We start from the raw sequence: 27,105 nt of genomic DNA, 5'->3' as shown, positions 1-27,105 counted from the left end.
CCTTTGAAACAATGCCCCTCATGGACCCAGGAAGAGAAGATTTTTTTCCCTTAACACAGTCCCTTAATTTCAGCCATTTCAGCCTGTTTAAGAAACTTCCTGAGGGACTAGTGGGTTTGTTTGGAGAAAATAGGACACTGTCTTTTTGAGTTACCAGAGATCATGTGCTCATTCTTTCTTATCATTGTAGACTGTTGTTCCTCCAGTCTTTGAAGTTGTCTTCCTTTGGATGGGGTTTTTGCTTTTATCTTCTTTGATGCCTTTGGGGGCGTGATTGTGGTATAAAGTAGGTTCAATTAACTAGTTTCAGATCTAGAAGATTTTAAGGGGATAAGTCAACTCAGCATTCTTAGGCTCTGTGTGCTAATTCTGAGGGGCTGATATATGGCTCCTTGCTTTGTTCTGTGGCCCCTCAAGTTTAAAAACCTGCTGTGCTGGAGGGTCCAATGTGTTCCCAGTCCACTAGCTACAACACTTTGATTGGCAGTGCTGGCCAAAGCATTTTGTTGGCATAGTGGCAGTGGGATCCATGCTTGCTTGTGTGTGCCAGCAGTGTGGCAGAGTACACATGCATGGGCTGGTGTGGCATACTGGAGAGAGTGGGGCTGCAGCATTCCTGCTTGTACCTATGCCAGTGGCCTCTAATCTTTTTATATGTTGTTGGATTGGTTTGCTTATATCTTCTTGAAGATTACTGCATATATATTGATAAGAAATATTGGTATGTAGCTGTTTTTTTCTTCTCGAGATGACATTGTCTATTTTTTCATCAGGCCATATATAATTGGATTAAATTTTTTTTCTCCTTTATTATCTTGTAAATGTTTTATTATCTTGTAAATGCAAATTTAAGATTGGTGTTATTTAAGCTTTTGGTAAAATTATACATTTTTTAAAATATATATTTTATTGCATTTTAGGTTTTGAGGTACATGTAAAGAACCTGCAAGATTGTTTCATAGGTACATACATGGCAATGTGGTTTACTGCCTTCCTCCCCATCAGCTATATCTGGCATTTCTCCCCATGTTATCCCTCCCCAACTGCCCACCCAGGAGTTGGTAAAATTAGATATTAAGGGAACCTCCTCCTTGACTCTTATTTATGGGAAGTTTTAAAATTGCCATTATAAAAGCTTTATTGTTACAGGTTGATTTCTATTTTCTGTTTCTTCCTATGTGGGTTTTAGAAGTTTTGTATTTGTGGTAACCTATTTCATCTAAGGTGTCTAATTTGCTTTCATACAGTTGTTCATGTTATTTCTTATAATCCTTTTCATTTCTGTAATGTCAGTAAAAATACTCCTCTTTTATTCTAAATTTAACACATTTGAGTCATCTCTATTTTCATTTTTGTAAGTCTAGCCATAGTTGCCAATTGATTAATGTTTTCAAATAAGCAAATTTTGGTTGTATTGATTTGTGTCTATTTTTTTTCTAGTCTTTATTTTATTTATTTCTATTCCCATGCTTATTATTCACTACCTTTTGCTTTATTTTTATAACTTCTATTATCTAAAAATAAAAAGAAACATAGGTGAAATAATCAATGGAAATGTCAAACTGGAAAAGTTATAATTTTTGTATCACAAACAATATGTAATATCCCTGGTATAGACAGAGCTTATACAAATTAAGAAAATAACAACATTTAAAAAGTCAGACCTGTAAATTGTGCAAGGAGAGAATTATAAATGCATACATAATACATAGAAATAAACACAAATATTCCTTAATCACATGAAAACATAATATTTTTTCAAAAGAAGAAAAATGCTACCTTAAGGCATTATTTTTATTCTACCACAACAATTCAGTGTTTTGATGACATGAAACAATAATATGATTAATACATTAGCAAGGCTTGGTATGATGGCTCATGTGCCTCCCAACACTTTGGGAGGCAGAGGCAGGAGGATAACTTAAGCTGGGCAATTTGAGACTATCCTGGGCAACATAGGGAGACCCTGTCTCTACAAAATACATACATATATGTATATATATATAACAACCAGGCAATGTGGTGCACATGTGTGGTCCCAGTGTCTCTGGAGGCAGGACAATCACTTGAGCCTGGAAAGTCTAGACTGCAGTGAGCCATGTTCACCCAAGTGCACTTCATTTTGGGCAATAGAATGAGACTTTGTCTCAACAACAACAAAAAAAGGTAAAGAAATTATCAAGAGACCTTAATAGACATTTTTCAAAAGAATACATACAAATCATTAACAGATAATAAAATACCCAATGTTACTACAAATTAAGGAATTACAGATTAAAATCAAAATGTAATTTTTTACCGGTTAGAATAACTACAATTAAAAAAAGGTATTGGTGAGAATGTGTAAGAAATTTAACAGTTGGACACTGTTGGTGACAATATAAATTAGCATATCCATTATGGGAAAGAGTATGAAGGTTTTTCATTAAACTAAAAGTAGAATTACCATATGATCCACAATCCCATGCCTGAGTATTTACCTGAATGATTTGAAATCAGTATGTCATAGAGATATTGTGTTCCCTTGTTTTTGCAGCACTAGTCACAGTACCTAAGATATAGTACCATCCTAAGTGTTCAACAACGATTGGATAAAGAAAATGTAAAATATACACACGATAGAATACCATTCAGCCTTAAACAAGAAATAAAATCTTTTTTTTCTTTTCTTGAGACAATGTTTCGCTCTTGTTGCCCAGGCTGGAGTGCAATGGCATGATCTTGGCTCACTGCAACCTCTGCTTCCCCCATTCAAGTGATTCTCCTGCCTCAGCCTCTCAAGTAGCTGAGATTACAGGCACCCACCACCACACCTGGCTAATTTTGTATTTTTAGTAGAGACAGGGTTTAGCCATGTTGGTCAGGCTGGTCTCAAACTCCTGTCCTCAGGTGATCCACACACCTCAGCCTCCCAAAGTGCTGGGATTACAGGCATGAGCCACCGCACTCATGTCTGTAATCCCAGAATTAGAATTAGAGCGCATTATGCTAAGCAAAATGTGCCAAATACCGAATGATAAATATCATATGTTCTCACTTATATGTATAGCCTAAAATAAACTCATTGAGGAAGAACATAGAATGGTGATTACCGAAGGCCAGGAGGTCAGGAATGAACAGATAATAATCAAAGAGTGCAAAGTCTCAGTTAAATATGAAGAATGCTTATTTTTTGATCAATAGAATAATGTGCTTAATATAGCTAATAATTGAGTACTATACATTTCAGTTATCACTAAAAGAGTAAATGTTTAACATTCTCATTACAAAAAATATAAAAAATGGTTACATATATACTAATTACTTCACATTGTATTAAAAATTATAGTAACACTTCATACTTTATAAATATATACAACTGTAATTTGTCAACATACAATATATATTTTTAAATAGACAAGAAAATGTTTTAAAACTGGTATTGGGACTACAGATTCTCTAAAGGGGAAAATATCTGAGCCTTTAATTGTAGCATAAAAACAAACAGAAAACAAAACAAATAAGAAATCAGTGACAAGCAAAAAGATTACAGACCTAAATGTTAAAAGCAAAACTTTAAAATATTTTAAGAACATTTTAGTAAGCATTCTGTTGAATTGGTTTAAGTCAAAATTTCCTGACATAAAGAATGTATAAGCATAAGGGAAAAGACTGATAATTGTACTGTTGTACTGACAAATTTGAGTATTTTAAAAAGTTTGCATAACGACACTATTTCCATAATTTAACAATAAACCAACAACACTTAGGGAATGTAGTGCTTATACACATGAAGTGATTAGTTTTTGGAACGTATAAACAATTTCTATAAATCAATATATATATATTTTTTTGAGACAGAGTCTCACTTTGTCGCCAGGCGCCAGGCTAGAGTGCAGTGGTGTGATCTTGGCTCACTGCAACCTCTGCCTCCCGAGTTCAAGCAATTCTCCTGCCTCAGCCTCCCAAGCAGCTGGGACTACAGGTGCGTGCCACCACACCCATCTAATTTTTGTATTTTTTAGTAGAGACGGGGTTTCACCATGTTGGCCAGGATGGTCTTGATCTCTTGAACTCATGATCCGCCAACCTCAGACTCCCAAAGTGCTGGGATTACAGGCGTGAGCCACCGCGTCTGGCCCAAATCAATGTATTTTAAAAAATGAAAGATAAGCAAAGGATATAGAGACTCAGTTTACACAAGTCACTTACATGACTGAGAAACATGGATGAATTCTCAACCTCAGTGATAATCAGGTAAACTCAAAATCACACTGTTACCATGTCTTGTTTATTATGAACGTAGCAAAACAAAGTTTGACAGTACAAAATGTTAGCAGCAGTGTAGAGTCCTGGGTGCTCTCAGACACATATGGTAGGGATATAAAGAGATATAACTATTTTAGGGAAAAATTTGGCATAATTTCGTAAAGTTGAAGTTGATTATACCCACTGAGCCTCCTGTCAGGTCTGTCTACATCTAACCTCCAGCAATATGTCAATTACAGTTAAAATGTTCCTACTGATACTAAATCCAGTTGTGGGCTTCTGCTCCTAAACTTCCATCCAGTAAGCTGTCTGTCTCTCCAGTGTTCTGGGTAGCAGTTTGTCTTATGACCTCAGTTCTCTAATAGATCAAAGATTTGTTGATTTTGAATGTTTTTTTCTTATTGTGAAGAAACTTATTACAATATTTGTTCAATTCTTCCCTCACTTTCTTTGTGCTATTTTTGTCATATATTTTAGTTTTGAATATGCTAATAACAAAATTGTTTCTATTTTTGTGTTAGTTATCTTTTAGAACAATTAAAATTAAGATAACCCATTTAATTTTACTTTTATTTAATCTATTCACTGTGTTCTTCATTAATTTGTACAGAATCAAGTCTCTGACCTTTCTTATATCTGTCCTTCCTGATTTTTTTACCATTTCTAGTAGACTAGAGCTGGTACTGTAACTGGAAAGGGATCCCAATCCAGACCCCAAGAGAGGTCTCTTGGATTTCACACAAAAAAGAATTTGTGGCAAGTCCATAAACCGAAGTGAAAACAAGTTCATTAAGAAAGTAAATGAATAAAAGAATGGCTTATCAAGAAACAACCATAAAAATGGTTGCCCATTTTTATAGCCATTTTTTTATTCATGAATTTTCCAGGAAAGGGGTGGGCAATTCCCGGAGCTGAGGGTTCTTCCCCCTTTAAGACCATATAGGGTAACTTCCTGACATTGCCATGGCATTTATAAATAATCATGGCACTGATGAGAATGTAGCAGTGAGGACAACCAGAGGTCATTCTCATCTCCATCTTGGTTTTGCTGGGTTTTAGCCAGCTTCTTTCCTGCAACCTGTTTTATCAGCAAGGTTTTTATGACCTGTATCTTGTGCCAACCTCCTATCTAATTCTGTGACTTAGAATGCCTAACCATCTGGGAATGCAGCCCACTATACCTCAGCCTTATTTTGCCCAACCTCTATTTAAGATGGAGTTGCTCTGGTTCAAACACCTCTGACATTTCCCTCATCTCTTTTATAAGACATCTCTTAATCTTAAGGGTTGTAGAGGAGCAAAGATCCATCTTCTGTAACTTCTTCAGCCTGAATAGGGTGATGTTATTCCTGCTTAGCTATTAGAGTCTCTTGTATTACAGGTAGATTCGAGCCCAGTCAGGAAGTATCAGTGTGGTGAAGGTCATTCATAACTATGAATTCCTACAAAAGGTGATATTTTAATAAGTGTTCAATTTAAGAAAATACTGAATAAGCTTATTATGCATTCCTACACAAAGAGTACAATCACAAATATATTCCACTAAAGTAAAGTAAAATAAGCAAAATTATCCCAAGTAAACTTAAATTAGAAGGCTTTCCATGAACTGGGCAACTGTTGGAACCAAGCTGACATGAGGTCACTAGCTGTTCAAATATATGCCCAGAATTAGAATATCGATCCAGATTTTTACATTACCCATCTCTCTTGTTTGTTCTGAGCAGCAGCCAGAGATCATTGGTTGGGTTACAAGAATAAGCAAAGTCTGTCTAAAATGCAGGAAAAAAAACCCACAAAAACCTCTGATGAGACTAGAATCTAATAACAAGTGTACTACAGTTCTTGAAACATAGTTTATTTCTCCAGTCTCCCATTTTCACTAAAAAGAAATCATAGTAAGACTGACTTGCTTTATTATACTTGGCTTGATTATTTGTATAAAGTGGAGCAAGAATAATTATTTTTCACATAGGCTTTTTGAATTGGTTTTGATTGAACTCTGTTCCAGTAGGAATCTCATACAAGACTGTTTTCTTTTAAAGCTGAGCCCAGCCATGGAGTTTTATGATCAAATACCTATGAGTTGGGTAAATTCCTCTCCTATTGAGATCTCAAGACAACCTGGGGCTCCTGGGCCTGTAAGAAAGTGACATTCTTTACTTATCTCATGTCAAGAACCCTGTACAGGAACTCTGTAGACAAGGTATGAGGCCAGTTTTCCTAAGGGGCTTCTATTGGCTCTACATGTAAAATTTGATTCCTTAAAAGAAAGCATGTTATTACAGTCAAAGTCTTGGTGAAATAAACAGTTTATCCAATTGTGTCCTTTTGCAAAATAAAACATTCTTATGGCGCTTATGCAAATAACTATATTGCCACAATTTAACATACTCACAAACATATTTCCAAATTTTAGAGAAATCAGGTAGAGAGAAACAAATATGCTCTAAATGTTGTTCACAGGAGTATACTTTACACAGTTATTAAGGCCATAAATAACTCAAAAGTTTCCCTGACTCTTTAAAACAAAACAAAGGATGGGCAATGTTTTTAAGCAAAGTCAAAAAATAATTACTTCCATCTTCTCTTAGTCTAGTTCATGCAGTTGACTCCTGTTCTTCTTGATATTCATGAACATTTCAGCTCACCATGAGAGTCCTGAAAGTTTTTCCTCTATTCTGGTGTTATAATCTCCAAAGCTATCAGAAACCTCCATTCAAGAGGGCCTGTTAAAGTCCTATAGTTGATTATAAAACCACCTTATAAAGAGGACTAAAGCAAAACAATTGTCTGTGGATTAAAAAAAATTCCTTAGGGAAGCCTCTATTAAAGCCACAGTTGACTGGGAATTTTGTTTACATCTGTGGCATACAACAATTTCACATAACAATTATAACTATTAATAGCATACACTAAGCCATATCACAATTTTTGGAGTTTCTCATAATTTTGGAACATATACCAATAACACTTTTATACAAATACAACCCAAAGAAAGCCAAACACCATTTCATATTTGACAATGCTTTCTGTATGATTTTTATACCAAATAAGCCAAAGGTCATTTTTGCATTAATGCACTATTAATGTTAAACTTTATCCTTGATACAACTTTACAGACATTTCTAACCAATTTTAATGTTTGACCATAAGGTAACATTCTCAAGCCTTTTGTAACATGTTGCAAGATTTTGTTAAAAAGCAGATCAGTGTTAAGAAAAACATGTGCTTTTATTCTTTTTCAATTGTTCAATAAATCTTGAATTTATAGGAAAACTGTATACCCCTTTAAGTTTAGCCAATATGTTCAGACATAGTGTTTATTTTACACAATTCCAACTTAAAACAATCATTTAAACCTCTAAACTTAAGCAAGAAATCCACACTCCCATGCCTTCTTATAATCTTTCACCAAAAATATATTCTATATTCCTTACATGCCTTACATGTAGAGCTGTTTCTTTGGTAGTCTCAAATATATGTTACACTGCTAACTCCTAGCAACTTTTACTCTTGGTGAAAAACCTGGTTAGTAGGTGATTGTAATTATGTCCTAGGTGTGGAGCTTAGGACATCAGAAAGAAGGGCAGATAATGGCTTACCTTTTCCAGCATAGCTAGGGCACATGACTCTCCACATGTCCCTATGCCTTTGCAAGAATCTATTGCTTCAAAGTAAGTAAAATGAACAATTGTCAAAAGTCAAAGAAGCAGTTTATGACTTTAAAGCATTTAGTAAACTTAATATCTGGCCTTCCTGATTTAGACCAAATATCTTGATTTTACCAAAAATCTTTAAAGCTGTTTTTATTTCTCAAAGATTATTTAAGTCATGTGAACTAAAAGGCATTGCACTTTTAAATTTTTTGATAAAATATGTGATTTAACACTATTTTAAAACAAATTAAAGTTTTTTTTTAATATCACACACACAACACATATAAATACAGACACAGAAGAAGAGCCAGTGCTTGTAAGATTTTTAATTTGTCAGATTCCTAATTGGATTATTGGTTTTAGGGTGTAATCTTTGGAGGAAAAGGGCCAGGAAAGCATGCAGTTTCTACAACCTAATAGTCAGGCACAACTGGAAGGCAAAACAGATCTCTAGAAATTAAGGGTCCTATAGTTATACCAGATTCTGGATCCCAAAAAGAGGGAATCAGACCATCTCCCGTGGGAGTCTTATCTCTCAATGTGGGATGGGTAGATTTCTATACTTTCCAGGTAGTCAAGAGCATGCTTCTCTGATCCAAACGTGGAAAGAGCTGAGTTTCACCCCATAACTGCCATTAACAATTCCCCAAACTGTATTTCCTACCTAGTTATTACACACCAAAGTTCTCTCATAATTTGAAGTAGTTTCTGAAACTCCCAAAAGTCAAAAAAGTCAGATAATGTAATGCAAAACAAAACAAAACTTTAGATTTTGAAAGAAATCTGTCCACTTCAAATTCCTAGGGTTTCATGAGGGAAACAAGTGTTTTGTTTTTCCCCAAAACTGGGTCTGTGGTGCCTCCTCTGTTTTCCCCAAGGAGTCCAAGTCTGTTAGAGCTTCAATATCTGGTTTTAATTAAGCTGACTTTTAAATATAGCACTGTTTATAAAAGTCCTTTTAAATTTTTTATTACCTGACTTTAGTCAGGCCAAATAGTATTTATTTCTGTGCTCAGAGAAAGGAAATTCAAGACACTCTGTGGAGGGGAGGAGAATCAACAAATGTTAAAGATCACACAGGTATCAAACCAGAAAGGACTCATTCTTTAAGCTGGGAACTGAACCCTGAACCCGGGATACCATGTTTGTGGTGGAGACCAAGAGAAAGTACTGCTACATGGTTACAAGGTCAAGCTCCCAAGGACATGACTGACCAGTTTGCTGGGCCATCTTAATCAGCAAGCTTACAGGTGTCCTAGGCCCACATTCCATCCTAAGGTACCAGTCTATATGACAAAACAATACAGAAAGACACACAAAGCACACCAGATTTGCTACAGCTTAAGACTAGCCTTGAAAATCCTTTTTCCCATTAATCAAAATTCTACACAGGAGAAAAACAGTGATTTTTACCATTTATTTAACCAGTTTGAACAGACAGAGAGAGAGAGGCCAGAAGTCTAACTAGTAAGAAATTCTTACCCTTTTATTAGCATGCCAGGCTCAGTGTTCCCTTTCCCTGAGTGGCCCTAGTGACCTGGCTTGTTATGTGCTTGCCTAACAGACTCCATCTTAGATGTGAGCCAGACAAACCCCATTTTAGCTTTTCCCTCCCCACCATTTCTCTTTTGGGTGCATAACGGGGTCACGTTGTACTCAGAACCTTGTAACCGTTGTAACCACATCCTGCTTGGCAAGTTCCCCTGCTATTGTGAATACCCCCCTTGGTGATTGTATGGATATACCCTTACCCGCAACCACTACCCCTTAATCAGCATTCTTCTGCTTCTGTAAAATTCCACTTTGCCACCCCCTTTCTCTAAGCAAGGTATAAAAAGGAATGAAGACCCTTCTTCGGGGCCAAGAAAATTTTGAGCATTAGCCGTCTCTCAGTCTCTGGCAATAAAGGACTCCTGATTCAAACTCAGGGAGTGTGGTGTTTTCCTTACAACTCGCTTGGTTACAACATTTGGAGGCCCCAGAGAGATTTACCACTGGGCGCGGACCGGACTTGCGTGCTCCCCTGGATTAAGAAGTGGGCTATAGGGGAGGCACACCCTGAGACATTCCAGGGCCCCGGAGGCCACCACTTTCCGGAGGACAGCAGATCAATTCACGGTACGCCCAACCAAATTATTCCTCCGAGTCCTTAGTCCTGCTCCGCAGAGAAGGTAAGACAGATCTGCCCAGGTTATTTCTGGAGGCGAACCCTGATAAGGGTCAATCTTCAAATGAGTCAATCAATTCTCTGGGATGCCGGGAATGACTCCTGTATTCTGACTGGCTTAATAAATTGCAAGCCTGTATCCTCAAAATTGTAAAAACTTCCATAGCCTCTAAGTGTATGTGTGAGTGCATGGGGACCTTGGAGGCTTGCCTCTGAGGATCCAGTTTGTGGCTCCACGGTGAAAGCTACGGAGTTCAAGTGTGCCCTAACCTGTGGTTCCGTGGTGACCTCATACAGCTTAAAGACAGCATGGGAGTAGGCCTGATCTGAGTCGGGGGTTTAAAATGACCTGTTTATGCCATGAGGTGCCTAAAGTCCCTGCAAGAGGTGCAGCCAGACAGACATCTGAGTGTTCCTATATGGTACCCACCCTTTTTGTCTGCCTCTGATACTGCCATAATTGTTTGTCTATTCCAGTGTCTGTTGTCCTGTTTATCTTTAACGTCTTAATTTGTATGTCCCGTAGTCCTTACTGCCTGAGACGACTGGGTGAGAACTTCTTCAAGGTCCTCAGTACAGACTTCCTATTACAGGAAGGCAAATCCCTCATTAGTCATTTGGGCTGGCCATCCCAGTCCTGTCTTTTCTGTCAAAAACAAATCAGGTGTTGTTACGGAGGAAATTGTACAAAACATCCACCTGTCTGGGATTTCTGGCATCATAAAGGTTGTTGGTGACTAGATTGTCATACCCCACACCCCAATGACTGGTCAGACTTCTCCTTAGACCAGCGGTGGATCCAAAATAGCCATCCTGTTGACCTCCTTGCCCACCTTTTTTGTCATCCCATAACTTTCCCCGTGCCCTTAAATAAGGCACTGTGCCGGGAGACCTACGCCCATATAGCCCTGCACCTTCTACACTCCTATTACATCCCTTCGTGGCAACTCTCCAATCTTCAGGAAGACTCAAGTAGCCCTTATCTTACTCATCCCCATCTTTTACCCCTAACAACTCTTTTCCCCATGTCCCAATAAGTCCAGCATCTCCAAGACTTGGCTCTGTCCTCCCTCATGACTCTAATACTCCAGGATGCTGGAGGACAGAGTCCCAGTTCTGTCATTAATTCTATTTAAATTTAGTCTCCTTCCTGTTTACTTTGTCTGTTAAGTTCTAACTCAGTAATGAGAACGTCTTCGTCTCAACCTTCCTCTCTCCTTCAATGTATGTTAAAGAATTTCTTCCTCAGGTTTTTTGGATGACTGCGGAGTTCGCCTTATAAAAGGTAGACTCTGGACTCTCTGTGAAGTGGAATGGCCAAACTCTGGAACTGGATGGCCCTTGATGGGGTCCTTGGATCCCCTGATGCTCCAGACTGTTTGGCGAGTCATTACTGGAACGCCTGGACACCCTGATCAATTTCCCTATATTGATCAATAGCTAGACTTAGTCCAGAACCCTCCCCCTTGGCTCCGATCTTGTGCCTCTCATAGTCCTTCATCCAAGGTCCTTCTGAGCCAGACTTCTCCTTTGCCACGACCCTCAGCCGCCTCTGCTCCTCCTGTTGTGCCCCCTTCTGAGGAGGAGGAAAACTCTTCACCTCTTGCCTCCACCCTATAATCCTCCCACTCCCATGAGATCCCCCTGTCTCCTTGTTCTCATCTCCTGTGGCCTCTCTGCCTATCACTTCCCAAGTATGGCCTCAGCAGGGGGAGGCTGCCGCACTCTTCCCCTTAAGGGAGGCACCATCCCCACCAGGTGGCGAGACTTCTGTCCTATTTTTGGTCTATGTTCCCTTTTCTACTTCTGACCTGTACAACTGGAAGGCTCAAAACCCACCTTCCTCTGAGAAACCTCAGGTCCTAACCTCGCTGGTTGAGTCCATACTCCAGACTCATCAACCCACCTGTGATGACTGTCAGCAGCTTCTCCTGACTCTTTTTACATCTGAAGAGAGGGACCGTATTCGAACGGAAGCCAGAACGTTTTTCTTCACTTCAGTCACTAGACCAGAGGAGGAGGCCTGAGACGAGGTTTTTCCTTCTACTTGGCCTGATTGGGACCCAAATACCTCAGAAGGGAGGAAAGATTTGGACGATTTCCACTGGTATCTCCTTGTGGGTATCAAAGGAGTCACTCAGAAACCCATAAATCTGTCTAAGACAACTTAAGTTGTCCAGGGGCCTGACGAGTCACCTGGAGCGTTTTTAAAATGCTTCCAGGAGGCCTATCAAATTTACACCCCGTTTGACCCAGTGGCTCCTGAAAATAGCTGTGCTATTACTTTGGCATTTGTGGCCCAGGCAGCTCCTGATATTCGTAAAAAGTTACAAAAATTTGAGGGATTTGCTGGAATGAATATTACGCAACTCCTAGAAATACCTCAAAAGGTTTTTGACAATCGAGACCATGAAAAACAGAAGCAGGCTGTTCTGGCAGCTAAAAAGGCTTCAGGAAGGCAGGCAAAAATCCTAGTTGTTGCACTCCAGGAAACTAAGCAAGAATCCTAAATGAAAAAGTTATAGTGGGGGGAAGCCTGATTCAAAAACTCAAGACTCCCATAAAAAGGGAAAGAGAACACCCCTACAAAAAAATCAATGTGCATATTGTAAACAAATCAGACACTGGAAAAAGGAATGCCCAGCGAAGCCAGAGAAAAAGGTTCTCATTTTTCCAAAAACAAGGGATCCTGAAGAAGATTGATGGAGCCAGGGTTCCCTTTCTCTTGGCCCCCAGGAGCCCATGGTTACTGCTACTGTGGTGGTCCAGCCTGTACACTTCCTAATTGACACTGGCGCAGAACACTCTGTACTGCAAGCACCCTTGGGTAGCGTCTCTAACAAAAAGGTTGCCATGCAAGGGGCTATCAGAACTATCCGGGAATACCCTGTCAGCCACTCATGAGAAGTAAATTTGGGTCAACCCACTTGTTTCTGGTAGTTCCAGAGTGCCCTTTCCCCCTCCTCGGACGAGACCTACTCCATAAACTACAGGCATCCATCTCTTTCTTGGCCCAACAAGCTCATCTCACGTTGGGGGCCACAACGTCTCCTATTGCTCAGTACCTACTAACTGCCCCCCTGTTGGAGGAGTATCTCTTAGTTTCATCCTCCCAACCACTGGAGGGTGAAGCTAACCCTCTCTTACTGAATCTGCAAACTCTTTTCCCCTGAGTCTGGGCAGAGTCAAATCCTCCAGGGCTAGCAAAACGCTACCCACCAGCCATTGTAGAACTCCTGGCCACGGCTCTACCAGTCCAGGTAAAACAATATCCTATGAGTCAGTGGGCTCAAGAGGGACTCAATCCCCATGTTTAACAGCTATTACAGGCCAGTATACTCACACCTTGCCAGTCCGCCTGGAATACTCCATTTTTGCCAATCCAGAAACCCGAAACAAAGGACTACTGGCCCATACAGGACCCGTGGGAAGTCAACAAGTGGACAGTCACAGTCCATCTGACTGTCCCTAATCTGTACACTCTCTTCAGTCTGCTCCCACCAGAACATACAGTGTACACTGTACTTGACTTAAGGGATGCTTTCTTCACCATCACTCTGGCCCCCCAAAGCCAGCCGATTTTTACTTTTGAATGGACAGATCCCAGTTCAGATGATACCACCCAACTCACCTGGACTCGGCTACCCCAGGGGTTTAAAAATTCCCCCACCCTTTTTGGAGAGGCCTTTCAACAAGACCTTATACCTTTTCAAGTCAGCCATCCTAACTGTACTCTACTCCAGCATGTAGATGACCTGTTACTGGCCACTGAAACTACCAACAGCTGTCTGCAGCATACTAGAGAGTTACTTCACCTACTTCAGGAGCTTGAATATTGGGTCTTGGCCAAGAAGGCCCAGCTTTGCCTCTCTAAGGTTTCCTACCTGGGGTACAAAATAAACGAGGGGAAAAGGGCATTCACCAGTGCTTGAAAGGAGGCCATCCTGCGAGTCCCCACTCTCACCACCAAAAGACAAGTACATGACTTTCTGGGGGCCACAGGGTACTGCTGTCTGTGGATACCGCATTCACAGAAATCGCCAAGCCTCTGTATGCAGCTACAGGTGGAAATGGCCTGCTGGTTTGGACTGACATGGTAGAACAGGCCTTTCAAAACCTAAAAAAGGCACTAACTGAGGCCCCTGCCCTAGCCCTTCCAAATATCTCAAAACCATTTCATATATTTGTTCATGAGAGTCAGGGAAAAGGGGTACTCACTCAAACCTTGGGGCCATGGAGATGCTCAGTGGCCTATCTGCCCAAAAAATTGGACCCTGTAGCCTCCGAGTGGCCAAATTGTCTACGAACCATGGCAACAACAGCAAGTCTGGTCCAGGAAGCTGATAAACTAACCCTGGGTCAAAATTTAACCCTCACAGCTCCTCATGCCATTGAAATGTTGCTGTGCAGTGCTTCTGGCAAATGGATGTCAAATGCTTGTATATTGCAGTACCAAAGTGTGCTGTTAGACCAGTCCCACCTAACTTTCTCCCTGACAAGGTATTTAAATCCAGACACTCTACTCCCTGATCCAGACTTAACTGTACCTGTCCATGACTGCCAAGAGGTGTTAGAGACTACAGAAACTGGCCGACCTGATCTTCAGGATGTTCCCTTGGAAAAGGCAGATGCCACCATATTTACGGATGGTAGCAGCTTCCTTGAGCAAGGAGTGTGAAAGGCTGGTGCAGCCGTCACCACAGAAATGGACACTCTATGGGCCCAGGCCCTGCCAGCCGGAACTTCTGCACAAAAGGCTGAATTAGTTGCCCTCACTCAGGCTCTCTGGTGGGGTAAGGACAAATGTATTAACATCTACACTGACAACCAGTATGCTGTTGCCACTGTACATGTTCATGGAGCCATTTATCAAGAGCGTGGACTACTCACCTCAGCCGGAAAGACCATCAAAAACAAAGAAATTCTAGCCCTGCTCGAGGCTGTTTGGCTCCCTCAACAGGTGGCTGTAATCCACTGCAAAAGACATCAAAAAGAAGATACAGCAGTTGCCCAAGGAAACAAAAAGGCAGATTCTGCTGCCTCAGAGGCAGCCCGGCTCCCAGTGACATCTTTAATCCTACTACCCACTGTATCTTTCCCACAGCCTGACTTACCTGACCACCCGGCATGCTCTCTAGAAGAAGAAAAACAAACATCAGATCTTCAGGCCAGTAAAAACCCAGATGGTTGGTGGATTCTCCCAGATTCCAGAATTTTCTTGCCCTGTGCCCTTGGAGAAGCCTTGGTTGGTCACCTCCACTCTGCCACCCACTTTGGAGGAATAAAACTAGCCCAGCTTTTGAGAAGCTGTTTCAAAATTCCTCACTTCCATGATGAGGTGTAACCAAGTGGCCTCCTGATGTACGGCTTGTGCACAGGTAAACGCCAAGCAAGATCTGAGGCCTGAACTGGTCTGCCATCTCCGAGGATGCAGCCCAGGAGAAAGATGGGAGATAGACTTCACAGAAGTAAAACCGTGCTGGGTGGGATATAAATATCTCCTGGTAATGGTAGACACTTTATCTGGATGGACTGAGGCATTTGCCACCAGAAACAAAACTGCCTCCACGGTAGTTAAATTATTACTCAATGAAATCATCCCTCAACATGGGGTGCCGTTTGCCATAGGATCTGATAATGGGCCAGCCTTCACCTCGTCCATAGCTCAATCAGTCAGCAAGGCTTTAAACATTCAATGGAATCTCCATTGTGCCTATCGACCCCAGAGCTCTGGGCAGGTAGAACGCATGAATTGCACCTTAAAAAGTGCTCTTACAAAATTAATCTTGGAGACTGGTGAAAGTTGGACAAACCTACTTCCTTTAGTCCTTCTTAGAGTTAGATGCACCCCTTAAAAGGCAGGGTTCTCTCCTTTTGAAATCATGTATGGAAGGGCCCCATCTATTTTGCCCAGACTAAAAGATACCCATCTAGCAGAAATATCCTAAGCTTATTACAGTATGTACAGTCTCTCCAACAGGTTCAAGACATCATCCAGCCACTTGTCCGGGGAGTGAACCCTAATCCAGTTCCTGACCAGACCGGGCCCTGCCACACTTTCCATCCTGGTGACCTGGTGTATGTCAAAAAGTTCCAAAAAGAAGGACGCACTCCTGCCTGGAAAGGACCTCACACCATCATCCTCACCATACCAACGGCCCTAAAGGTTGACAGCATTCCTGCTTGGATCCACCACTGCCGCATCAAAAAGCCTAGCAAAACCCAACAAGAAACATGGGTCCCCAAACCTGTGCCAGGCCCCTTAAAGTTACACCTGAGTCGACTGAAGTCCTCCGACTAATCCTTCTTGTTAATCTTTTTTATCTGTTTCCTCCAGCTATGTCCTCTACCCCTACCTACTCTTTTCTCCTCACTTCTTTTAAGTCTGGGCATGTGTTTGCAAATACCACCTGGGCTTGGAAGACAGGTATCTCCAATAAGGTCTCTCTGGTGGTCGATTTGTGTGCTCTGTTCCCAGGACCTGGCCCCAGCATTGCCACCCGCAACTCTGTTGTTATTCCCAGAGTGGGCACCATCAACCTTGCCACCCACTTTGGACATGCTCGAGGCCAAGCTGGATGTGGAGAATCTACAAACGCAGAAAAGAGACTTCAGTCTGTTGACTTTTACCTCTGTCCAGGAGATCACCCCGATACTAGCTGCCAGCAAGTTTACGAATTTTTCTGCCCTTACTGGACTTGTGTAACCTTGGCCACTTACTCTGGAGGACCAACCCAGTCCTCAACTCTCTCCATAGCTCGCAATTCCCTCCCCAAAACATGTACTGTAGGAACTTGCAATCCTCTTACCATAACTATTCATAACCCTAACTCAGCTCATTGGTACTTTGGTATGACATGGGGATTAAGACTCTATGTCACAGGGTTTGATCATGGGACTCTGTTCACCATCCAAAAGAGAGTTCTGGTCCCATGGAGCTCTCCTAAGCCAATTGGACCTTTAACTGATTTAGGCGACCCCATGTTCCACCAACACCCAGACAAAGTCAGCTCAATTGTCCCATTGCCAATTCCAGCTCCTCCATCTTGGCCTCAGCATCAATACCTCTAACCTGGCCTAATGTCCATTCTAAATGGAATGCATCAACTTCTTAATGTTACTCAGCCTAAACTGGCCCAGGATTGTTGGCTATGCCTAAAGGCCAAACCCCCATACTACATTGGACTGGGAGTTGAAGCCACTCTCAACATCAGTCCTCTTTCTTGTCAGGCACTCCCCTGTTCCCTTACGCTAGGGGACATTTCAGGAAATGCCTCCTGCCTAATTAGCACTGGGTATAATCTATCTGCTTCTCCTTTTCAGGCTACCTGTAACCAGTCTCTAGTTACTTCCTTAAATGCCTCAGTCTCCTACCAGGCACCCAACAATACTTGGTTGGCCTGCACCTCAGGCCTCACCCGCTGCATCAATGGAACTGAACCTGGGCCTGTCCTGTGCGTGTTGGTTCATGTGCTTCCCCAGGTCTACGTGTACAGTGGACCAGAAGGACATCTCATCGCTTCCCCTGGACTGCACTCCAGGTTCCGCCGAGCTGCTCCACTCTTTGTGCCTGTCCTGGTCAGCCTTAGTGTAGCTGGGTCAGTTGCTATTGGCACTGCAGCTCTGGTCAAAGGAGAGACTGGGCCAATGTCCCTATCTCAACAAGTAGATGCTGACTTAGGAAATCTCCAGTCATCCATAAACATGTTACATACCCAGGTGGACTCTCTGGCTGAAGTTGCTCTCCAAAACCGCCGAGGCCTAGATCTACTGTTCCTTTCCCAAGGGGGTTTATGTGCTACTTTGGGAGAAAGCTGCTGTTTTTATGCCAACCGGTCTGGGGTCATAAAAGATACTCTTCAAAGGGTTCAAGAAAATTTAGATAAATGCCAACAGGAACGGGAAAATAGCACCCCATGGTACAAAAACATGTTTAATTGGAGTCCATGGCTAACTACTTTATTAACAAGGTTAGCAGGACCTCTTCTCCTCCTGTTAGGCTTAATCTTTGGACCCTGTATATTAAATTGGCTCCTTAATTTCATAAGACAACACACAGCCTTGGTCAAATTCATGCACCTTAGAACCCAATACATCCCCTTAGTTGTAACTGAAGAGTCAGTACTTTGAATCCCCAAAAACACAAGTGGAGAACGTGCTGGCCTAACAGACTCCATCTTAGATGTGAGCCAGACAACCCCATTTTAGCCTTTCCCTCCCCACCATTTCTCTTTTGGGTGCACAGCGGGGTCATGCTGTACTCAGAACCTTGTAACCGTTGTAACCACATGATGCTTGGCAAGTTCTCCTGCTATTGTGAATACCCACCTTGGTGATTGTATGGAAATACCCTTACCTACAACCACTTCCCCTTAATCAGCATTCTTCTGCTTCTGTAAAATTCCACTTTGCCACCCTCTTTCTCTAAGCAAGGTATAAAAAGGAATCAAGCCCCTTCTTCGGGGCTGAGAGAATTTTGAGCATTAGCCATCTCTCAGTCGCCGGCAATAAAGGATGCCTGATTTAAACTCAGAGTGTGGTGCTTTCTTTACAACTTGCTCAGTTACAACAGTTGCACCATAGCTTTGGGGGACAAGCAGCAACACAAAGGAAAATTCTCATTTGCCATTCTGGCCAGAGTAAAATACATGTGACAAAACTTAGACATTAGCCACTCTGCTTAGCACTCAATATCAAACTGGTAAGGCTCAAAGTTGCCCCAGGTTGGGCCCCATCATTGTTAATTCAACCTCCTACCAGGAGTTTCAACATGGGATTTCTTGGCAATATGGTTGCCCTGAGTAATAGAAAAGATAAGAAAGGGAAAGGAGAGAAAGAGAGAGGCAGAAGATTGTCTGTAGCAGAATGGGGAAGGTGAGGTGCTCAGAGAGGCCAGAGAAAGACCCACCATTGCAGTGATGCTGAATCAAACGTTCAGCCAGCTGCTTGTGAGTCATGAAAGGATATTTTCTGACAGCCCTATCAGCCCTCAAGTTTCCTCTTTTGAGGAGAGAAAAAAATCTCCCCATGTCTGGTGATCCTGTACATGCCAAATCCTGTCACCTATACCTGTCAAGAAAGAGTGTAAGGCAGATTAATCCGAAGAGAATAGCAGTTAGCATCTCATAGTACCAAACTTGTTAGCTGAGAGGAACTTTACTGAGACAAACATCCAACCTCCTAAATCTTAGGAAGGACTCAAACCTTGGGCCTTGAATCCGTGTTTGGTTAAGCATCCTTGCCTTTTATTAAGATAGGCCTTTAACCCTCTCTGTCTTAGGACAGACTTTCACTCCCCTAAATTGGGCCTCTAACCCAATCCCATCCTCTACCCGGATACCCCACCACTTATCCAAAGTTGACCAATCAGTGCTTCAGTCTGTTTCTTTTGGGTTAAGGGAGTCTCCTCACTAAATTGTCTCTTCAGTGTTCAACAGAAAGTTGTTACCCAAAAGGGGTCCCAATCCATACCCCAAGAGAGGGTTATTGGATCTTGCACAAGAAAGAATTTGAGGCCAGTCCGTAGAGCAAACTAAAAGCAAGTTTATTAAGAAAGTAAGGAAATAAAAGAATGGCTACTCCATAGGCAGAGTAGCCTGGAGGGCTGCTGGTTGCTCATCATTACAGTTATTTCCTGATTTTGGAGACTGTTATCAATTTGGAGGAAATCTTGGTTATTCAATATATTTATTTTTAATCATATATATTTATTTTTATTCTCTGTTATCTCTCTTCTTTACATCTGTGCTTCTGATTGTACTATTTTAGAATGTTTTACATTTTCTCATTGTTAAAATATTCTCCTGGCCAACAGACAAAATAGACTCCCCATGGCTAACTGAGGTATTCCAAGTTAAAACAGAACCAGACAGCCATCACAGCACCTCCCTTTTTATAATCAAGCCAAACCAGTCTGTTTTTGCCAAGATAAACTAGAATCTTCTTCTCCTCCTCCTTGCTATTTGAAAGAAACATCTGACCGAAGCCTTTGTTTGGGGCTTGAAAACCACCCAATCAGAGCTCGACTATTTTGAGCATTCATAGATGAACAAGTTTGAATCCTTTATTTACATGAATGAACCTGATTGAGAACAAGGCAAGAACTTTCCCTGTTTAAGCCAGACCTCTCCAGAGAGCACATTTTCATTTGTAATGAAGGCTATGCCTCTTTAATCTTCAGATTGTTTTTTCTCCTATGTACATCTCCTTTGTTGTTTTTCTCCTTTGTTTTTTAATTTAGAAAGTAAAGTCCTTCTTTTTTCCTCTGCAAATCTAATAATCTTTTGTTAACACTACATTTCTGAAAGGTACTGTTATGATCCCCCAGCACACACACACACAAACACACACACACACGCACACACACACATACTTTTCTCTGTTTTGATTTGGCTAATTTTAGTTGATCTATCTTCAAGTTCATGAATGCTTTCCTCATTTATATTCAGGTTATCAATGAGCCTGTTGAAAGTACTCTGATCTTTCATGTCATCTACTTTTATCATTAGAGACAAACATTTCATTATTATTTTAAATATGTTCTGTGAAATAATGTCAACATCTTTGTCATATCTGAGTCTTGTTTTAATAATTGTCATACCACTTGAAAGTGTGTTTTTCTTCATTTTTAATATTTCTTATAATTTTTGTGAAAGCCAGTCATGTTAGAAAGGGAAGTAAATAATGGGGTAAATAATTTTTATGCTTACTGATGAACACACATTTTCTTCAGCTAGACTTTTGTTGAAGTTTGTGTTAGTAAGGAGTAAGCTGGTATTTTTAAGGTCATGCCAACTGCATCTTAGGCTGTAAATTCCTCCAGTTATATGTTGTGTTAACAAGGTTGAGTGGTTTACCAGAAGTTATTTTCTCAATGTCTGCTTCTATTTGGGTTTTGGTTCTGCGTCTTTTTTTTTTCTGTACCCCAGAGAAACCTGTCTTTTATAACTCTTCGAGCTGTATTTTACTCTTATTTTCACTCAACACTTGTTAACTTGATAATAGCTGGTGACATAATGAGGCATTATCTGATTATCAAATTTTCCCCAGTTTGGCCATTTTATATGTTATTTTAATATATCCCAATATTCTTTGAGTACTCCCTTGCTTCCTGGCACAAGATATTTTAGATGCATCTTATATTTTTCCTCATCCCTGAAATGAGCCATTTCCCTCACAGAAACCTGGTCCCATTGGTGAAGAATAGTATTTAAAAGCATAGATTTTGGTGATCTGTATACTCACTGTTATGGGAGCATCATCCATCTACATATATGCACATCCAAGTATATATTAATTAATTTTTAATCAACCTTTATAGGGTAAAAACAATGAGTTTACACTAATATCTCTAATTTCATACTAATGGTACTTAGTGCATTGTAGTTTTTTTTTTCTATATCAGTAATTATCTTTTCTGACAATGAAAACTCAGTCTCCCATTATTCTTAATATGTTTACTTGCTATGTGCTATACAAAGCAGCAAGAGGCACTATCTTTCCGTTCAAGAAAATAAAACATACTTGTGACCATAATACGTAGGAATAGTCTCCCATCTCTGTCCGCTTTTATTCTCTGCAACCCACATGGATGCACTTCTCACTATACATGGGCTCCAACTCCCCATAGTAGCTCACGCGTCTGTGTAGAATCCTTCTCAACCTATTTAGGCTAATCTTCATGCCATACTGTCCGTTTCTGAGCATAATCACTCTCCTCACTACTGTCAGGCTCTGACACTTCAAGCAAGGCACGCTGGATGCACAATGCCCTCCTCATGTTGCTGGGGCTCTCAAATCCCACCTACATCCCAGAAGCACTTATCCCATGTGCACTCTCTTACGTTTCTCTGCTATGCATACTGACTACGACCAAAATGGTCAGAAAATGAAGGGAAAAATGAAGATCTTAGTTACATATGTAAATGTATTGTTAACTCTTGAGTTCACCTTTTCATAAGTCTTTTTTGGCACAATTATATTGAAATTCTTCAGTTGACAATAATGTGTCTCATACTGCTTTGTGTAATAAATAAACAATTATGCATAGCAGGGTTCAGTTAACATGTATTGGTTTTGTTTTTTTTTAAGTCTATGCTGCTCCTATTCATTATTTTTATCATTTATTAAATAAATTATATGTCAAACTTGTGTGTACAAATATATATATAAAATATATATTTGTGTGTATGAGTGTGTGAAAGAATGGAGTCTAGGAGAAGAAAAAAGCTTGTTATAAAAACTAATGGCACCGGGCACAGTGGCTCATGCCTGCAATTCCAGCACTTTGGGAGGCCAAGGCCAGTGGATTATCTAAGGTCAGGAGTTTGAGACTTGCCTGGTCAACATGGTGAAACCCCATCTCTATTAAAAATACAGAAATTATCATGGTTATGGTGGCACATACCTGTAATGCCAGCTACTCGGGAGGCTGAGGCAGGAGAATCGCTTGAACCCAGGAGACAGAGGTTGCAGTGAGCCGAGATCGCGCCACTACACTCCAGCCTTGGTGACAGAGCAAGACTCCATCTCAAAAAAAAAAAAAAAAGACACTGTACTAGCCATCATTTGGGTAGTCATTTACTTTAATGACCTGTTTATAATAGACTACTACAAACAAAAGTTTTAGCTTATATATGAGTATTTTAAATGTACTTAAAGTAACTATGTAATATGAAATATTTTAGGATTAAAAATTATATTTGAAGTCTTCAGGGACTTTTGATTTCAGCTTCAACATGTAATATTTAGAGTCCTCACTTCAGTCTTTACAAGAGAAAGTTCAATCAACCGGAAATCAATAACAGAACTAAGGTCCCAGGAAAAGCTGCCAACTTGAAATCTAGAGCGTTAGATGACCCCAAAGAGACAAACTGTGTCTGGTTAATTGGGAGGAAAGCTGCTGGAGCCATAAACTCTTAGGGGCAGTTATATGGTAATTTTACTGAATTGTTGAAAACTAAGTATAGATTAAAAAAAATTAGAATCTTTTGACGGGCCACATTTTTAGGGCCCCCTGCACTTTCTCAGGCCTTAGCTACAAGAAATAAAACAGGTTAACAAGGAGAAGACCTGAGAAATATCCGCTTATGGCTTTGGCATGAGGAGAGAAAAATAGTCATCTTAGAATAATCCCTAAGCCTTCTCCTTAACAAAGCCATACTCTCTAGGAAGAAATACGTTGCCAGAACCTTATCCCAACTGGGGCAAGGGTTTTGATTCCACTCCAGTCCTCTCCAGACTTACTATCTCACACCGAAGAGGATGACATAATACTAAACAGTGCCTGTAGTAAATAAATTCAGAATACTGCAACCAGAGAAGGGAGTAGGGGCCAAGCACGGAAAAACGCTACACCACAGGGGAAACTTCACACTTGTGAAGCTGTAGACCTGAGACACAGGCCCACTTAAAGACTAAAGTTTAGCCAGATGATTCTAGAACAATATACTTCCTCATAACTTACCACCATATTAAAAGCCTACAGTACAATAACGGTTTAATTTTAAAGAGTTGAACAGCACAGGCTTTCTCTGAGCAAAAGACAACAGCGAAGATAAAAACAAGGATAGTGGGGAAATTTGAGGCCTCTGGCAGCTGCACAAACAGCAAACAGTAAACAAAGGCCAGTTTCTAAAGTTGTACTTACCTCAGTTCTTATTGAGATAGCCAGGTGGGAAGGGGTCCCCAGAAAAACTCCAGCCCACCTGCTCACTGGGTGGAGTGTGCTGGGGTGGAGCCATGGAGGTTCATGCTGTTTGCCACAGGAAGGAGCTCGGCCCCTCCTCTTCCTGGGTGGAACCTGGAGTTCAATCTGCCAGGCCGGAAGCACTCTAGCGGGGACTCTGGCCTTGCGGAGAGTGCCTGTTTTCTTCTTTTTCTTTTCATCCAATAAACCCTGCCCTCCTCACGCGTCTGAAATACCCTAGCTTGAAGTTGGCTATAATGAATACATTTTAAATAATCCTGTCAACTCCATCTTGCCCACCTTGAGCTATGTTTACCCGCCCTGAGTTATGTAGGGCATTCTGTTCCTAAAGCTTGCGGTCTGAGACACCTGGCATCTTTGTAACCAATTTTCTGAGAAACAGGGCCCAACGGCCCTGTACATCCTGTATCTGTAACCGTGTAACTGCTACCCCACATCCTGAGTAAAAAAAAAAAACAATTTTAAGTAGAACTTTTTGTTAGGCCCCCCTTCTCCCCTAACCTGCTCCTTCTGCTTCTGTAATAATCTGCTTACCGCCCCCTGACCCTAAACTGGTATAAAAATGTGGACCACCCTTTGTTATTGGCCAAGAGGTTTGAGCTCTAGCTAACTCTCAGACACCGGCGTAAAGATGGACTCTCAACAAACTCAGTGCATGTCACTTCTGTTTATACTCGCTTGGGTATAACACTTCAAATTGTCTGCGAGCCTAATTTTTCATGGCCCTATGATAAGGACCCCTTCTTTAGCTGAACTAAGAAAAAAGTTCCACAACATTATTACCTGGTACAATGCTCGCCTTTCAAGAAAAAGAAAAATAAAGCAGACAAAAAGGCAAGTCAAACACAATGTTAAGAATCAAAGGAAGAATCAGGACCAGACTCAGATCCAAGATAGATATTGGAGTTGCAAGATAGACAATATAAAAATAACTAAGACTAAAATGTTAGGGATACTAAAGATAAAAGAAAAGGTAGCACAAAAGAACAGAGAAAGAAAATGCCGGAAATAAAAACCACTCTAAAAATCAAAATGAAGGCCCTTGACAGGCTTATCAGTACAAGGAAAGAATCAGCAAGCTTGATGATAAGGAAATAAAAACTTGCCATACTAGAGTGCAAAGATTAAACAAAATAATGAAACAGAAAAAGAAGAGAATTGTGGAACAGCTTCAAAAGGTGTGACATATGCTTAATTCTAATAACAAAAGAAAAGAGGAGAACAGAATATTTGAAGTTATAATGCTTGAAAACTTTCAAAATTAATAACAGATAGCAAACCATAGTTTCAAGAAACACAGAAAACACCAAGTTGGAAAACTTAACAAGAAGCTCGTAGGCATGTCTGTCCAAACTATAGAAAAGTAAAGAGAGAACATCTTGAAAGAAACCAGAATAAAAGCTGGTACCTTAACATGGAGAAATAACAATAAGAACTACAGTCATTTCTCATCAAAAACTTTGTAAGAAAGAAGAGAGTGTAATAAAATATTTAAAGTAATTTTTAGAAAAACCCTACAAATCTAAAAATCTAAATTCAGTAAAATTTACTGAAATTTAGGTATGCAAGTCTGTTTCAGCATTCTAATAAGAATATAGTCTACCATAACAACAGAATAAGAAAAAGAATCACATCATATGATTATATCAACAGATCCAAAGAAAAACCCTTCCAGCAAACAAGAAATAGAGAGGAATACTTGTTAAAAAACACTTACAAAACACTGTTCACCATACAAATAACTATCATCATACTTAAAAATGAGAAACTGTATACTTTCCCACCGTCAAAAATAAGTCAAGAATGTCCTCTGTTGTCACTTACTCAACATTGTACTATTGGAATGACTTAGCTTGTACAAGACAAGTACAGAAAATATGTATAGACTGGGAAGAAATAAAATGACAGTATTTATTCACAGATGACATGTTCTCTATGTAGAAAATCCCAAAGAATTAACAAAATCCCAAAGAGTTGACAAAATAACTACTGGAACTAATACATAAATATAGCGAGGTTGCAGACTAAAAGGATAATAAATAAAAATATATTGATGTCTTATATACCAGCAATTAGTTATAGAAATAAGAACTGTAATTAAAAAAATACACCACCATTATAGTACTCAGAAATGAAATACTTAGATATAAATTTATTAAAATGTATACAGGATCTATGTGGGGAAACTTCAAAAATCTTATGAAAGAAATCAAACCTCTAAATAAATGGAGAAAAATAAATAAATCAAAAAAGGAGTGGATGGAGCATTACTCTGTGTCTATGAATTAGAAGACTCAATATTTAGATGTCCATTTGTTGTCAGTCGCCTGGTTCAAGTTATTGAGTTCACCGCAAGTCCAAAGTAAGAGGGAGCAAAGTTTATTGCAAAACAAAATTACACTCTGAGAGGCAGAGCGGGCAGCTCAAAAAGAAAGACAGCCCCTGGTGTCTTCAGGGGAATTCTCTTTATGTGAACCGTACATACATATTCATAAAATACTGGTGAGATCAAGTACATAAAGGCGGGCCTGCGGTTGGTAAATGTGCTTAGTATGTGCTCTAAAATGCATCACATGCATCATTAGGGTATACAATCTCCTCCTAGGGAGCATGTTATTTTACTGTTAAAAATGAGGAAAAGGTTACTGAATTAAATCTTGAGCCTGGCTGCACATATGGGACTCCAGAGAAGCCCCTGTTACTCCCCGCCCCCACCCAGGCAGGAATTTGTAGTTAATATTTTTTTGGGCTTTTGGTGCTGACTGATTGGAGACTGGGGAAGTTACATGAGGAATAAGGGATCTTTTTTCTCTTTCTCTGGCTGTACTAGGTATAAGGAACATGTAACCATTTGGCAGTCTGTTGGTATCCTGTAGGACTGCTTACCTTGCAAAAGAATTAGGTGCTGATGCATGGGTGTGCAAGGGATACAGAGCCCACTAGGCTTCATACAAGAGGACAAGCCAGTACAGGCTCCTAATCTTATTTATCGTGCCTCAAATTCTTCTGAACTTAATCTGTATATTCAATGCACTCCATTTTAGAACTCAGAAAATTGTTTGTATATATTAAAAAACAGATTCTAAAGTTTATATGTAAAGCAAAAGAGAATAGACAACACTATACTGAAGAAGAAAAAATTTGAGGACACACACCACATGATGACAAGACTTACTATAAAATTACAGTAATTAAGACAACATAGTATTAGCAAATAACAGAAACGTAGATCCAGTCAACAACATAGAAATTCCATAAATCAACCATTCTAACATATTCAACTGACCTGTGGCAAGAGAGCAAAGTCAATTAACTGGAGAAAGAAT

At 40.3% G+C, this 27,105-nt stretch overlaps 1 protein-coding gene and 1 long non-coding RNA gene across 3 annotated transcripts in view; one reads left to right on the top strand and one right to left on the bottom strand.

The window, feature by feature from the left end:
• The window catches only part of ERVS71-1 (endogenous retrovirus group S71 member 1, envelope), a 126,862-nt gene extending 108,328 nt beyond the window's left edge, over positions 1-18,534 (top strand). For both annotated transcript variants that reach the window (XM_012464520.2, XM_012464510.2), the window contains one exon: positions 16,040-18,534. In XM_012464520.2, coding sequence (XP_012319943.2) covers positions 17,152-18,201 — 1,050 coding nt within the window. In that variant the 5' untranslated portion in view covers positions 16,040-17,151 and the 3' untranslated portion in view covers positions 18,202-18,534. The remainder of the gene's footprint in view (positions 1-16,039) is intronic.
• Positions 1,556-8,159, bottom strand: LOC135269047 (uncharacterized). The gene is made up of 2 exons (XR_010337397.1): positions 7,851-8,159; positions 1,556-5,690 (listed from the first exon to the last, which is right to left on the bottom strand). It is a non-coding gene; the product is annotated as an uncharacterized LOC135269047 (long non-coding RNA).
• Positions 18,535-27,105: the final 8,571 nt, after the last annotated feature.

Source organism: Aotus nancymaae, unplaced genomic scaffold, assembly GCF_030222135.1.
Source record: "Aotus nancymaae isolate 86718 unplaced genomic scaffold, 86718_ANA_hifiasm-v0.15.2.pri h1tg000004l, whole genome shotgun sequence".
NCBI classification, from domain to species: Eukaryota; Metazoa; Chordata; class Mammalia; order Primates; family Aotidae; genus Aotus; species Aotus nancymaae.
Note: the sequence above shows the minus strand (reverse complement) of the source record. Positions and strands in the feature narration are given on the sequence as shown.